Source organism: Protobothrops mucrosquamatus, unplaced genomic scaffold (assembly GCF_001527695.2).
Source record: "Protobothrops mucrosquamatus isolate PMUCROS unplaced genomic scaffold, P.Mucros_1.0 scaffold117, whole genome shotgun sequence".
Taxonomy (NCBI): Eukaryota; Metazoa; Chordata; class Lepidosauria; order Squamata; family Viperidae; genus Protobothrops; species Protobothrops mucrosquamatus.
Window position 1 is genome coordinate 1,075,815 of NW_015386489.1, and position 15,025 is coordinate 1,090,839.

The 15,025-nt window shown below is 36.4% G+C and overlaps 1 protein-coding gene across 1 annotated transcript in view; it reads right to left on the reverse strand.

The window, feature by feature from the left end:
- Positions 1–15,025, reverse strand: part of HLTF (helicase like transcription factor) — a 25,017-nt gene that overhangs the window by 1,774 nt on the left and 8,218 nt on the right. Inside the window, exons 6-21 of the mRNA XM_015812944.2 lie at positions 14,551–14,742; positions 14,314–14,406; positions 14,165–14,198; positions 13,848–13,938; positions 11,814–11,890; positions 11,685–11,729; positions 10,611–10,702; positions 9,254–9,397; positions 8,102–8,240; positions 7,136–7,271; positions 6,639–6,818; positions 4,173–4,297; positions 3,733–3,905; positions 2,751–2,870; positions 1,418–1,530; positions 990–1,170 (exon numbers count right to left, since the gene is read on the reverse strand). Coding sequence (XP_015668430.1) covers positions 990–1,170; positions 1,418–1,530; positions 2,751–2,870; positions 3,733–3,905; positions 4,173–4,297; positions 6,639–6,818; positions 7,136–7,271; positions 8,102–8,240; positions 9,254–9,397; positions 10,611–10,702; positions 11,685–11,729; positions 11,814–11,890; positions 13,848–13,938; positions 14,165–14,198; positions 14,314–14,406; positions 14,551–14,742 — 1,935 coding nt within the window. The remainder of the gene's footprint in view (positions 1–989; positions 1,171–1,417; positions 1,531–2,750; positions 2,871–3,732; positions 3,906–4,172; positions 4,298–6,638; positions 6,819–7,135; positions 7,272–8,101; positions 8,241–9,253; positions 9,398–10,610; positions 10,703–11,684; positions 11,730–11,813; positions 11,891–13,847; positions 13,939–14,164; positions 14,199–14,313; positions 14,407–14,550; positions 14,743–15,025) is intronic.

Consider the following 15,025-nt stretch of genomic DNA (forward strand, 5'->3'; position numbering starts at 1 on the left):
AACTAGAATTTAAATGTTCTTCTCCTTTAATTGTAACCTTTCATTCCTCTGGTTCCCTCTACTGTCCAACCCCCAAAGTCCCATCCTATCATTTAAAAAAAAGAATTCAAATAAATATTTTCCCATGGGAAAGATTCTTATAATTAATTCCAAAAATTTTGTTTCAAATCCATCTGGACCCTTAATCCATTTGTAACTTTCTAAAATTGAAGTTCTAATCATCCTTTTGCTGTTTATTCCCCCACACACACACATGTTTTTAAGTCCTTAAAGTTGTATTTAAAGTTTCTTTGACTAAGTATTTAGGGAAACTCCCCAGATGTTTTTAGACTTATCAATTCAAAGGTTCATAATAGTTGAAAAGCAGTTAATAAGCAATTTCCAAAAGTGATTAGAAAAGGAAGTATATGAACCCAGTGTCCTTTTCAAGGTGCCAACCATGTTTTCAGCAAGATGGCTCTACTGTCATCTCCTTGTGAACAAAACCCACCAGGACTCCTGTCTTTCTGACTCATGAGGAACAGCTATCTAGAGCACTTATGGGCCATCTCATGCTGAAAGGAATTCTGAGGAACCAGCCTATTTGAGGGTTTCATTCTGCTGTGATTGTTTGCTCCACTTCTAGCCATTTCTTCCCCAGAAACTATTTAAAAAAAAAAGTTGTATATGCTTTTTATGTTTTATAGATAAAACACAATGCCTATTCTTATGAATATTGCATCTTCTTACATTAACACTATTAACAGTATTTGGAGGGAGGGGCAAGCATTCCATTTCAAAATGTTGTGCTAATCAGAGAATTAATGAAGAGCACACATATATTATATAGATAATAGCTCAGGTTTTAATCCTAACACAGCCAAATTGATTAAAAGTTGTTCCCTCCTCCTCAATACTAGAAGTAGCCTGCAAAGAAATTCCTCATTCCTGCTTAAGTGTCTAAATTGGTTGCGTGGAATATTAAATGTCAGCAGGGACTTTATACTTACAGGATCCATTAAAAATACCCGGGAAGCTGCTGTTAGATTCAAACCAACTCCACCAGCTTTCAGTGATAACAACATTATAGTTGGAGACCCAGTTTCATGGCTTTGGAACTGCTGAATTGCTTCTACTCTTTGTTTCTGGTTCATAGACCCATTTAAACGAACGAAGAAAAATCCAGATTCCCTGAGAAACAAGAGCAGCAGGTTATACAAGTGTCAGTCTGTTTATATTCTGATCCTTGGAATGAAGTTTTGATTTTAAAATGTTCTCCAAATCACATTTTTATTGTTATTTTATTATTATTAACATACACATGCTGCCCAACTGCCAGTTACTCTGGGCAAGGTTTAAATTTAATTAATTTAATTTATTTTTTTAAAAAAATAAATTATTCTTAGAATAATTTTATTCAAGAACACATTTTACTTACTTTAGTGGAGTTTCTATTACAGAGAGAAATTTTGTGAACTGTGAAACAACTAAACTTTTAATAGCTGGATTTTGTTTTCTTAGCTCAATCAAAGCATGCATCAGTGCATTGACCTGAAAGACAAAATAATTCTTTTTAATTTTTAAAATATTTTTTCTTTTTTCTGGCTTTTTCATTATCCATGAAATCCATGCGCATCTTCTATCTTATTTGCCAACCGAATGTGATTTCATTTTCTACACCCAACTATGCAATGTCCTTGTAACTTAAGCAAATTAAATTTAAGCAAATTAGCTTTCCCAAACTAATACTATTGAAGTCTAGAAAGAAAGCTAGTTTTCTTTTATGGAAAGTTATAGTTCAGAGATCTAAATGGTTAAACCTGAGAAATAATTGATTCATATTTTAGTGCTGTATAGAATGGTTTTTGAAAAGTAATAATTACAGAATCAAATTTACAATCTTTATTTACATATTGATTTTTATTCAGATGTCTTATCACAAAGTTGGAAGGTTCCGTTTAATCCAAAAATCCAACTCCCCCCCCCCTTAATTTAGAGAAATACATACAGGCAAGCCAGTGCAAATCTTTGAAAGTTTTCCTAGCATTTTCTAAGGAGTACTGCTGTTTTTATATCATGGCTGAGATTAAGGAAGACTGAACACTCCAAAAATCTCAGCCTTTCTGCAGCCATCTTAACTACCGGTATCCCAATATGGCACATACTACCTACCCAAAACAATCTTTTGCACATCATGATTAAGCATTAATTGATCACTGATTGCCTCTTTTAAATTTTAACTAAATTTCAGTCAAGAGAATCCAGATATCGAAATTCTAGAGTCAGACTGGCTGCAGCTAAAAACAAGTTCACAACCACATACCAGCATAGTAGATAAAGTAACAACAAGGCAAAGGCAGGAAATTGGCAAGACTGGCTGAATGAATGCCAACAACCTTTGTGCCACACTGAATAGCAACTTGCTTATGCAGCAGAGTTCTACTGCATCCATTTGGAACTGTTTATGGTCATTGAGAAAGATTATTTAGTTAGCATTTTTCTTTGTAAGCAGATCTACAAGACCGACAGTTCAAATTTGCTCCAATACTGAAAGGTTCCTCCCCATCATTAATGCTCCCCCCATCATAAATGTTCCTCCTCTAACCATTGCTCAGAGGAAAATACCTCGAAGTACCCATTCAACTGAATTCAAAACATCCAGTTTCTAAATAATTTATCCAAATATTGTACTATTTGAAATGCAATAGTTTGGTGTACTTCAACACATTTTTCTGAAGCAGACACACACACATATGAAATGTAGAATTTACCTTTGAACTAGATACCCATTGTTGTTTAGTATTTTTTTCATCATGACTTTCTTCCAAATTGCATTCTATTAAATGTTCTGACGAAACTTCCTTTCTACAAAGAGGACATTTTGCATATGCCTGAAAAACAAAACTATTTATTGTAAAAAATGCACACAATTGGAAGCAAATAATGCCACAAAAAAAGGTTTAGAGTAAAAATATGTATTTATATTAATTAGTCTAGAAAGAGTAGACCCAATATGTATTTGTGCTGCCTCAGAAGACAGTTATTCCAGGAGATTATATGAATTTTTAATCTAAAATATAGAGATATAAGAACCTTTTTTCCCAAGGAAGTTTAGCTGACTGACAAGATATAGTTGCACTGCTTAAGAACGCATTCTTGCAGAGGCTTAGTAGTTGATCTAATAGCGAATATTTTTTTTTCAAATTCTCATATAATTGATGAGCTGTACAGACAGAAGTACATTTAAAATAATTATATAACAGAGCTGCAGATATAATTATATATTATATAATTATATAACAGAGCTGCAGATATAATTATATATTATATAATTACATAACAGAGCTGCAGATAAATCATCTAAATAACATCTAAAATCAGCTGATACCTCATTAGTTTAACTTTAAATAAATATTACATATAAAAAGGACAAAAACTGTTTCTAGAGGCATTAAGTTCAGTGTGAAAGTAATGTAGGGCAGCTATCCCCAGCCTTTCTGGCTCCGCGGACCAGCAGTGGTGGCAAAGTGGGTTTCACGTGGGCTACCTTCACATGCTTGCCTGTCACTTGAGTGGCCCAGTTCCCAATGGTCCACGGGCTGCAGGTTGAGGACCCCAGCCATAGGACACTAGAGAACATTCACATTAGTGTGAGCAGAAGAAAATAAAAGAACGAAGTACTGCCCACTCATCTTGGACTAATGCACATCACTCTGAAATAATTTGTGCAGGTAACTGATGGTAATAACTTGCCTTTTCTCTTTGGATGACTTCACAAATGCACGGCTTACAGAACACATGGGCACAGTGTGTTATCACAGGAACAGCCAACGATTCCAAGCAAATAGCACATTCTTCGTCTGATCCAGAGCTTAGAACCAACTTCATCTTCTGTATTAATCTGTCACGCAGTTCTTCAGAAGTACCTACACATTAAAAATAAATACTACAGATAGAGCGTGTAAGCTATGTATATATTAGGACTGTGCTTCAGATTCAATTCCAAAAAAAGAGCTTTTGGGATTCAGTATTTGTCAGCAGTCTTATCTGATTCTCAAATCACAATGCTTCTTCTTCTGAACTGAAACAATGAAACCCTGATATATATGCAGTTACAAAATACCACTCTATTATATAACAGCTAATAAAAAAAATCAGGTTACATATCTACTGAAGTGTTAAAATGTACTCACCTTCTAGAGAACTGGATAGAGAGATATTGGAACAGAGAGATGGGTGACAGCACAATTGTCTCAATCTGAGCAAAGCACCAAGAACATCTGCATAGTGGGCCAAAACACTTCCCTCATTAAAATACCTAAAGAATAATTTTTATAGTAAAACAAACTTGTTATAATAGGATTTTGCAAATTCTATTTACTGGATCAAAATTATTGCATTGGAATAGAATTTTGCAAAAATTTTGATCCAGTAAACCAAGCATTTTCTCATTTTTTTTCACGAGCTCTCATGTCTTAAAACAAGCTTCTTCCCATTATATTCACATTAGGAAATTTTTAGTTTTATCTCTGAGTGCAATTTAGGTCATTCTATATAAATTGTGCTTCATTTTTTAGATTCCACTTTGTTTTATCTTTCATGATGGACACCACTGACAGCACATAATATAATAGATGCATAACATAATATATAATAGATCTTACAATTTCTTTGACACCCATCAACAAAAGCAGAAACACATAGGCACATGAATACCATTTTTAGCAGCAAAAAAGATTATAAAATTGAACTAATGAGTCACAGCCTAACTAAAGTATACAATACAGATAGTCCTCGACTGAAAAGTTTGTATAGTGACTGTTTGAAGTTACAACAGCACTGAAAAAAGTGACTTATGACTGTTTTTCACACTTACTTAAACTTGCAGTTGTACTTAGAGAAAAGCCCACTTTGTATAAACATACAACCATGCAACAACTGATTAGAAGGGGCGTTGTCTTACCTGAACGCCTTTTCTCAGCATGATGATGGAAAATCCACTAGTAGGTTAATCTTCCTGCTCCAATAAGACTAAGTCTGGAAAGTTGCCACGCCTCTGCTGTGCAAGAGCACCCCCGTTTGCAACGAAGGCGAGGCACAGACGTTAGTCCAACGCGTGTGCTCATCCTATACTGTACACAGGACCAAACAGATACTAAAATGGGGAGGGTTTGGATTCTCCATCATCATGCTGAGAAAAGGCGTTCAGGTAAGATAACGCCCCTTCTCCAGCACAATTGGATGAAGAATTCACTAGTGGCTCATACCAAAGCCCTGTTGTCCCAAAGGGGGGGAAGCAGTTTGGGCCGGAGTTCCACTGGTAGATACCACTTGCTGTAACACCCTCCGTCCGAACGAGGCATCCGAGGAGGCAAATTTGTCAATCCTATAATGCTTGACAAACGAAGAAGGCGAGAACCACGTCACCGCCCTGCAGATCTCCCAGATAGGTGCCTGGGTATCCCAAGCCGCCAATGTAGCTGCACTGCAGGTGGAATGGGCAGTGATGTGACCGGGGACGGTCAATGATTGGGACCGATAAGCTTGGGCAATGCAAGCCCGGATCCACCTGCCTACAGTCGAGGAGGAAACCTTCTGACCCATGGACGAGGGCTGAAAGGAAACGAACAGTGCCTAGGATTTACGGAAGGCAGAGGTCCGTTTGATGTAACGCCGCAGGGCCCTGCGAACATCCAGAGTATGCTATTGTTTTTCTAGCTCGTGAGATGGGTTAGGGCAGAAGTTAAGAAGCACCACCTCCTGGGACCTATGGTACAAGGAATTAACCTTGGGAACAAAGGAAGGATCCAGACGCAGGGTCACCCTGTCTGCAAGGAAAACGCACAGGTCCTCTCTGACGGAGAGGGGGGCCAGCTCTGAAATTCGCCTGGCCGACGTGACCGCTACAAGGAAAGCCACCTTCATAGACAACAGTTTCAGGGAGCACGTGGTAATGGGCTCAAAGGGTGGCGAGGTGAGGGCCTGTAAGACCCGGGGTAGGTCCCAAGAGGGATAACGGCAGACCGCGTTAGTTGCCCCTTTTAGGAAGGAACGCACCGTAGGGTGTTGCACCAGGGGGGCGGAATTGTCACACAATATCACCATGGAGAGGACTGAAACCTGTCTGCGGATGGTGTTTGGGGATAATCCCTTGTCCAACCCATCCATCAGGAATTCCACAACAACAACGGGAATAGTGATGTCCGAAAGTTCTACTTTGTGCCCTGAACACCAGGCACAGAAACTCCTCCATGCGGCATCATAAATCCTATTCGTGGAGGGGCGCCTGGATTGCTGGATCATGGCTATCACCCTCGACGAATATGAGTTTCGGGTCAAGGCCCGCCGCTCAAATGCCAAGCGGTTAGTTGGAGCCACTGGGGATCCGGATGTTGGAGTACTCCCTGGCTGAGGACGATACGACCTGAGGGAATCCTCCACGGGTGAGAGATGGAAAGCTCCACCAGGTCGGCGAACCACAGACGCCTCAGCCAATGTGGGGCAATCAGAATGACCTCCGCCCGTTCATGCAGGCGTGTATAAGATTTCCTCTTATACAAATGTAATTCTGTATAAAATCCACTTCTTTATATAAATCAGAATTTAATACAGGTAATGAAATATATATATTTTTCCATTTAACAGCTGGCACTATTTACCTGCTTATAGCAGCTTTAGTCTCATTTTTCACAGAGTGATAGAGGGCACTCTCTTCATCTGTAAGTGTAATATGCTGAATAAATACTTTACGTTCTGGGAGCTTCAAAACTGGCTTCCCGTTAACTTTGCTTGTTTTAGTTCTTCGAAGAGTAATGCTCTTAATCAGAGATTGTAAACGCCTAGGAAAATACAGAAATATTCAAACAATCTATAATCATATCAATCAGAAAATATGGAAACATTCACAAAAATATCACACATAAATATGGAAATATTCACAAAGCAATCTATAATATCAGACATGCTATACACACAATCGCAAAGCTAGCTCTTGTGCACAAGGTAAAGTTGAATATTTTCTGAATGTTATCTAAACTTGAAGGTTTCAATACTTAAAGTGTTTTAAAGAATATTTTAAATGCTAAAAGTACTAGTTTACACATGTATTGTGCTAATCTTTATAGAATATCTAGAATATATTAGATGCAGTTTATACTTAAGCCCTCTTTCATCTCCCATAGTGACAGGCCGCTGGATTGTTCTGTGCCACCACACTCTCTCTGTAAAAGGCTTCAACTTTAAGAAGGAAAGGAGAGACCACAAGTCCTTTAAAGAATTCTGAATAGGTGTGCCTGAAACAAGGACAGAAAAAAATATGCTGTGCATCATGCTTACTCGGTTTAGGTAAAATAAGTCTCAAGGATTGTTTAATAAAAAAGTATCTCATACTCCACTTCTCATTTAGTGACCAGATTGGTTCCAACACCAGTCTATGAGAACGTAGCCTTCTTACTTAGGCTGCCTCACACCACCATCTGAGCCTTTCTCCTATAGAGGTTGCTTCCAAAGAATTGCAAGAACAGAGCCTGTTAGAAAAATGGCCAAGTAGGCTTGGTGAGTGAGTGGGAGAATGAGGCTACCTGAACTGAGGCTGCTTTGCTTGCAATGCTGGGCTGGGTGGGCAGTGAGTCTTCCTGAAGCACAGCAGCTTTGCTTGCTCTGGTGGGCTGGCTGGGTGATAAGGCTTCTCAGGCTACGGCAGTTTTACGTGCATTAGTGGGCCATTTGGGTGGCTGAAATCAGGGGTGTGGGAGATAGGCAAGTGGGAAGAGTTGCAGCAGCCATGTGGTAGTAAAGTGCAGGTTTTTTTAATGATATGATTGTGTGTGGGGGGGTGTTGCAATAGTCCTTACATTGGACACTTGAACACAAGTCCCTCTGTTCAGCCCCACTGTAATTTCAAACAATTACTGAACAATGTTCAAAGGTTGGGGACCACCTGCACAAGACTGAACTGAACTACTGAATCTTATTATCATTCCTCAAATTTGTATATATATGTGGTGATTCAAATTCTCAAAGAGAAGGACCATGAACAATGGTTAGGAGGATGCAGCATTCTCTTAAGACAACTGTCCCCAACCTGGTATATACTGCAATATTGAATCTACAGTATAAATACCTGTCAAGATCCATCTTCTTTGTGCATTCAGGTCTAGAACAGCTTTTGTCTGTTGAGCATTTGGATTTCGTATTGTATGACCTTCATCCAACACAACTCTCAGCCACTTTAATTTATGTAAAGGACTGTTATCTCCAGTCTGGAAAAATATATATATTAGCCATTTTTGTATTTGAAATGAATAAAATGTTGAACAAGCATTTGGGGGTGAGGTTTTTTTTGTTGTTATTAAAATACATACAAAGACAAATATTTTTTGTTTTTGATAACTTCATCAGAAGAGCATTTATGATTTTACAAAGTGGAAGAGGGAAAATATATTAGCTATTTTGGTATCTGAAATAAATAAAATGTTGAACAAGCATTTGGGGATGAGTCATCTTATTTAAAACACACAGAGAGAGAAATTCTGAGAATTTCCCCAGAAGAATAATTTTACAAAGTGGAATAGAAGTCATTGTGTTTGAATTAGGCGGCCATATAAATCTATTTATTTAATAAATACAATACAATAAATACAAAATAAAATAAAATCTGGAATATTGAAAGTTCTTTTTACTTCTGTAAAAACCATTCTCACAGCAGACTATTAACAGCTGGATTCATGTTTAGATTACCAGTTCTGTGCCATCCCTATAATTGTCAATATCAGCAGACAGTAGCTGACTTTGTCTGGGCCCAAAGGTTAAATAGGGTCAGGCCTGATTAAAACTTGAATGGACAAACTCGAGGAATACATGAAAAAAGGCAATAGCAAATCAATTCCATACTGTTCCCAGGAAAACAACATGAAGTCAGCCGGAATCAAGCTCTCTTTGAAGAAAGCATTACTTTTTTTTACAATTTTCAGCTCTATCAAGTTATTTTCAGCCTTTTAAAGGAGGTAGGATCAATAGAGGTAATATTAGATGAAATCTAGCAGCCAAGCATAAAACAGCCCTGTTAGAAAACTATAACCTCCTTAATACCAAACAACAATGCATGAAGGATTTGAAAAACACAAGCAGCACAATGAAACTATTCCCAGCAGTTTTAAAAAGTATGAAACTAAATTCAGCATGAACAAATGTCTAATTTGTATGAATTTTGCATTACTCCTTTCTTTCTTTCTTTCTAAAAAAAAAAGCTCTTGGAATTTTTCAGTATACTCACCCCATAGTCAGTAGCTAAAACATTGTATGTTGTTAAGACAATATCCTGCTTGGAAAGTACTGTCAGATCTTTGTTCCGTTCTGAGCCGTAGTAAACGTAAGTGTTTAGCTGAATATTTGGATCAACATGTTGATCAAGTTGGTCCTAAAATGAGAATTGACCAAAAAGTACAATTAACTGGCTGTGCCATAAATTTTATAGCCTGCAAATTCTGCTCTAATCCGTGCTACATTAAGTTTCCTGGTACAAAAAAATAAGCTATACAGGGATAATTATTCACCTAAAACAGATTTATTTGCTGTCAGGTGTTTCTTCAGTTATGATTCCAGAGGAATGTCAGGTGTTTCTTCAGTTATGATTCCAGAGGAATAAACATTAGTTTTAATATGTGACATTTGTGATTATTCCCTCAGGCCTTGTACTGAAGAAAATTAAAAAATAATGTGCCCTTTTTCAGGTATAGGAATTAAGAGATTTAGTTCCTTTGGTGAAAGTTGAAACTGCATCATCATCATATCCTGCCTTTTTTATATATAACTCAAAGTTATTAGGATGCTGAGTCTTAAGACTACTAAAGGTCTACAGCTCAACAGTTCAAAACCCAAGAGCTCCCATCACTTGTCCCAGCTCCTGCGAACCTAGCAGTTCAAAAGCATGCAAATGCAGGTAGATAAATAGGTAGGGCAAATAAGCATGCGGCAAGGTAACATCGTTCTGAGTTTCACCACTCTCTGCTGTGGTGTGATGTCATGCCAGCCACATGACTGTGGAAAACATCGCCAGACAATGCTAGCTCTCTGCTTAAGAAATGGAGATGAACACTACTCTCTAAAGTCAGTCACAACTAGCAGGGTAAAACCTTCAGGGACACCAAGGTGGCAAACATACCTACCAGTCCTATTTTTTCCTCAATTCCAATCAAGGTATAGAAATATGTCAGCCACAATCAAAAGAAATGGGAGTCACCAGAGCTAAATTTCAAGTGTTGTTGCAAAGGGTCTGAATACTTATGCCAATATGATATTTGTTTTTTTCTTTTTAATAAATTTACCGACATTTCTAAAATTCTGTTTTCACTTTGTCATTATGGGGCACTGAGTATAGATTAATGAGAAAAAAATGAATTTCAACAACTGTAGAATCTGACTGCAGCATAACAAAATTGACAAAAGTGAAGGAGGTCTGAATACTTTCTGAATGCACCGTACATTTTCTTGTCAAAGCAATATTCTGGTTGAAAAAGAATTTAAAGAAAAAACAGTGTTTTACTTAATTCAATATAGAAAAAACCTCGTTCATTTAAGAGTTGCAATCTATAAACATTAGGAAGTACAAACTATATAAATTATAAACCTACAATCCAGTTACTTAGGACAGAAAGTGGACAAATTATCAGCGTCCCTCTAACATTATCAACTTCATTTTTCTTTGGTTGTACAGGAACATCATCTTGGAGAGAAGGAAAAAACACAATTATCAATTTGAATATGCTATGGTACTTATATAGTTCATTTAATGTTATTCAGTTAAGGAAAAAACTACATGCTAATAAGAAGATATTTCTACTCCAAACATATCATCTATAATCCTACTGATACCTGTTTTACTACCCAGCCATTGAAATTCTTAAGTAACATAAAATGCAGCCATTCATTCTGAGCTATACACTAACTACTAATTTAGTAGTTTCATGTTTGGATAACTTTTTGCTTAATCTTCAACAGAAGATACACGAGTCAAGATAATATAAATTTAAAATCAAAGATATGCATGTATTTATATTTACATCATTTATATAGACAGCTGTAGCTGTAACATGCATATCTTGATTTATACATTGATGTATACATTTATGCAAGCCATTATTTTCCTTATCATAGTTGATGAAAAAGTTAAAATAGTTACACACACAATAGATTCATGATAACAATCAATTACTCCTTCCCTGGATCCTTATCCCCACCCAGTGAGGCTCCCAAATCATTATATACGAGATGGAAGAAAGCAAAGGACATCTTGTAAATTTTGCTAAAAGCAGTCAGATATAGGGGTACAAATGAAAACTGGAAGAAGGAATTAAACTATATGCAGAATCATAGCTGAAGTAAAAAAAAGAAATTAATTCTGGCTCATGATTTGCCACTATTGATTAAATAATTATTAAATTCAACAAATCCAGTTGATTTTTATCTATCTCTTTGTAATAAGCAATACCAAGACCTTCAGGATAGCTACAAGCACTATATAATCCAATATTAGGTCACATATCTACCTACCTACCTAATTTAAACTAGAAGACTCCAAAATCCCTTCAAATTCTGCTATTCTGCAATCCCACAACAATAATCAGTGCAGTTTTTAAAAGTATCCTAGTATTATCAGATTTCTAAGGAATCGGAAGAGAAGAAACAGAATGGTGAAGTATCATTACCTACTTTCCTTTTCCTTGCTCTTGATTTTGGGTTTTTTCCTTTAGCTGGAAAACAAAATATGTTATCATAGTAAGAAAAATTGAAAAGATACTAAGAAAATAATAGAATCAAAAATAACTGTAACTCACTTTTTATTTGTTGTGCAACTTCTTGGTCAGGTTCTGTGACACTGCTTATTGTGTACTTTGATTTCTTGTCCATAACTCTAAAGCACCAAAAATGAGGGGGAGAGGGGGGAGAAAAGCAATATTTTATATGTTCATATCCAATTATTTTAAGCTACCAATTTTACTTGCTCAATCTATAAAGAAGGTTGTTGACCTAAGTAAGACCCATCTGAGGGAGGTGGATGATTAAGAAATTGAATGGGTGGATGGATGGATAAAATAAAGCAGTGTTGACTACAACCATCTTTGCCAGTCATTCTGAGCTTGGAATTGAGATAGTCAATAGTTGTGCAACTCATTCCTCAAAATTTAGATATCCCACCCATTTTACAACAAAAAGTAGTTTCTGTAGTATGTGGCTGCCAGATATTGCTGAAGTCTAAACCTCAGTAGTCCCAATAGTATAAAACAATGAAAAGGATATTGTGAGCTGTAATTCCCCAATATGCAGAAGGCAACAAGTTGCCCATACTATCTTATTTTAGGTAGAAGCCACGGTCAAACCAAATCAGAATATGTAGGAATCCACTAGGTATGTCTGTACTAAACACTTAGCATGGTTAACTTAACTCAAGGCTTACTCCAATAATCCAATTTCATGAATTAACATATCACACTGAACCATAAAGAATCATATACTACAGTATCTATTTGTTGGTTCAAAGTCATGAAACACAGCCAACTATTTTTGTGTGTATATTTGAGAAAGAGATAATACACAAATCATTTTCACTGGGAAAAGAAAACGTAAGTGCTAAGAAATTCTTCAAAACTATTTAGTGTGAGATTTCAAAAATAAGCAGCATGAGGACATCTGGCACATTTGCCCTCTGGAACAGCATCATTCCTCAAGATTTAGAAGGGCTGTAGAGCTCACACCCTTTAAATATTCTGGAAGTCTCTAAATACTTTGCTCTGTTCCCAGGTTATTTATGGAGCCCCTGACATTTTTTTCTAGATGTTATCTATGTGGTTTTATCCAGGCAGTATCTTCCTTTTTAAAATTTTCATTCTTTTAAACATTGTAAGGTGCCCAGGCTATTGGGAGTCAGGCAGCCTAAAATCCAATATATTAAATACATAAATGAGCACATAAATATTTAACCAGAGTCTTTAGTTCAAGAAATGAGAGAGAAATATAAAAATAAAAGAAAGTTCTTAGAATTCTAATTTAAAAAATAAACATCATGCTGGATACCATATTTTAAAGATAAAAACTTCATTTCAAATTAATAAACATCTAAATACCTGCCTACATAAGTAAGAGATTATTATGGTTGTTTTATAGGGCAAACTTACAAGTAGTCCTTGACGTACAACCGTAATTGAGCCCAAAATTTATGTTGCTAAGCGAGACATTTGTTAAGTGAATTTTGCCCCATTTTACGCCCTTTCTTGCCACGGTTAAGTGAATTACTGCAGTTGTTAAGATAATAACATAAATGAATCTAGCTTCCCCAATGTCTTTGCTTGTCAAAAAGTGAAAAGGTGATCACATGACTCCAGGACACTGAAACCATCACATAAGCCAGTTGACAAGAGTATGAATTTTGATAACATGATCATGAGGATGCTACAATGGTCATAAGTGTGAAAAATGATAGTAAGTCATTTTTTTTCACAATGCTGTTCATTAAAGAACTCGATTTTTTTCCCGGCTTCTGGGCAAATCTGAATGAAAAAATAACACGCTGCTATTTGTCAAGAGTCGCCTGGACTTTAAGGAATTGGTTCCTCAGAAAAAAATCAGGTTCCTTCAGTGCACTGTTTCCCAACATTGGCAATTTCCATGTGTGTGGACTTCAAATCCCAGAAATCCACAACCAATAGGACCATTGATAAGAATTATGGGAGCTGAAGTGCACAATCCTGGCAAGTTATCAAGGTTAGGAAATACTAATTTAATGAACAAAAGAGAAGGGTATTTATGCAATATCCAAATTTTGAATATGTTTCAAAGCATACACATTCTTAATAGAATGGGAAAAGTTCTACCTTTTTGGATAGGGCTTGGAAGATTGTGAGGGAAAAGAGTCACTTTCCTCTTTTGAATTGGAAGCATTCAGCCGCAAGCCACAATTCAGTGCTTATGAGAAAATTTAAAAAAAAATATTTTAGAAGTAAAGCCATTGGAAAACAAACATATTTAATGTAAAAAAAAGAATTTCTCTAATTCATTTTTAAGGAATTCAATCCAGACTAGGACATGCTTCAGACTTTAATGAGATTTAATTTACATGTTAACTTCACATGAATCTGAGACAGATCTGAAATAAATATTCTCAAATCAGTATATATTTTGACCAAATTACCTTGTAAGTTGTTTTGTGCAGTAGGAATATATTTCTAAAAGGTAAAACAGAAGAAAAAAATTAATTGTTCTGTTTCTTCTCTTACTTTAAATATATGGATTATTTTTTACTTAAATACTTAACAGAATGATAGATGATAAATATCCCACCTCTTTCAGTTGATCAACTTTCTTTTCAAGAGGAAGAGGCTTCCCATTATGGAAGTTGGTAAGAATTACTGCAATCATAGTAAGTGTTTTGCCCTAAAATACATTGAACAATTGGTTACCATTTTTTTCATAGAAGCAGAGAGTTGGAATCAGCTTTTCAGATCCCTGTGCAGTGAAGAATCCAAATTAAAATATTCTTGACAGATAACTAGCCACATCCTCATGCAAAATAGTTACCAGTCCCATATCATCTGCCAATATTCCTCCGAGCACATTCTCTGGTCTATTTTTTTCAGCAAAATGTATAATTGTATTGTAGAAGAAGTTATCACGCTCTTCCCAAAATGGAGGAAGATCCTTATTGTTCTCTCGCAAAATCATCCAAGCTAAAGCTTGCTTCTGGTGTGGCAGTAAAGGAGTCAAAACAGCCTAGAAAATAACAATTCCATTTTAAATATTTCTTCAGGGCAAAAGCTACAACTTGCAGCTGTTCATTTTTTCACTACCATTTTCTACCTTTTCATCTGACTTTTACTTACAACTAATTATTGATTACATTCATTGGCAACAAGGTAATGGGCCAGTCACATCTCTCAGCCCTTGGAAAAAAGCAGTGGCAAATCATTTCCAAAAAACTTGCCAAGAAAATAGCAGACACTCCTCTAGGCTGTTGCTAGCAGTCAAAACTGACTAGAAGGCACAACCCCCCCCC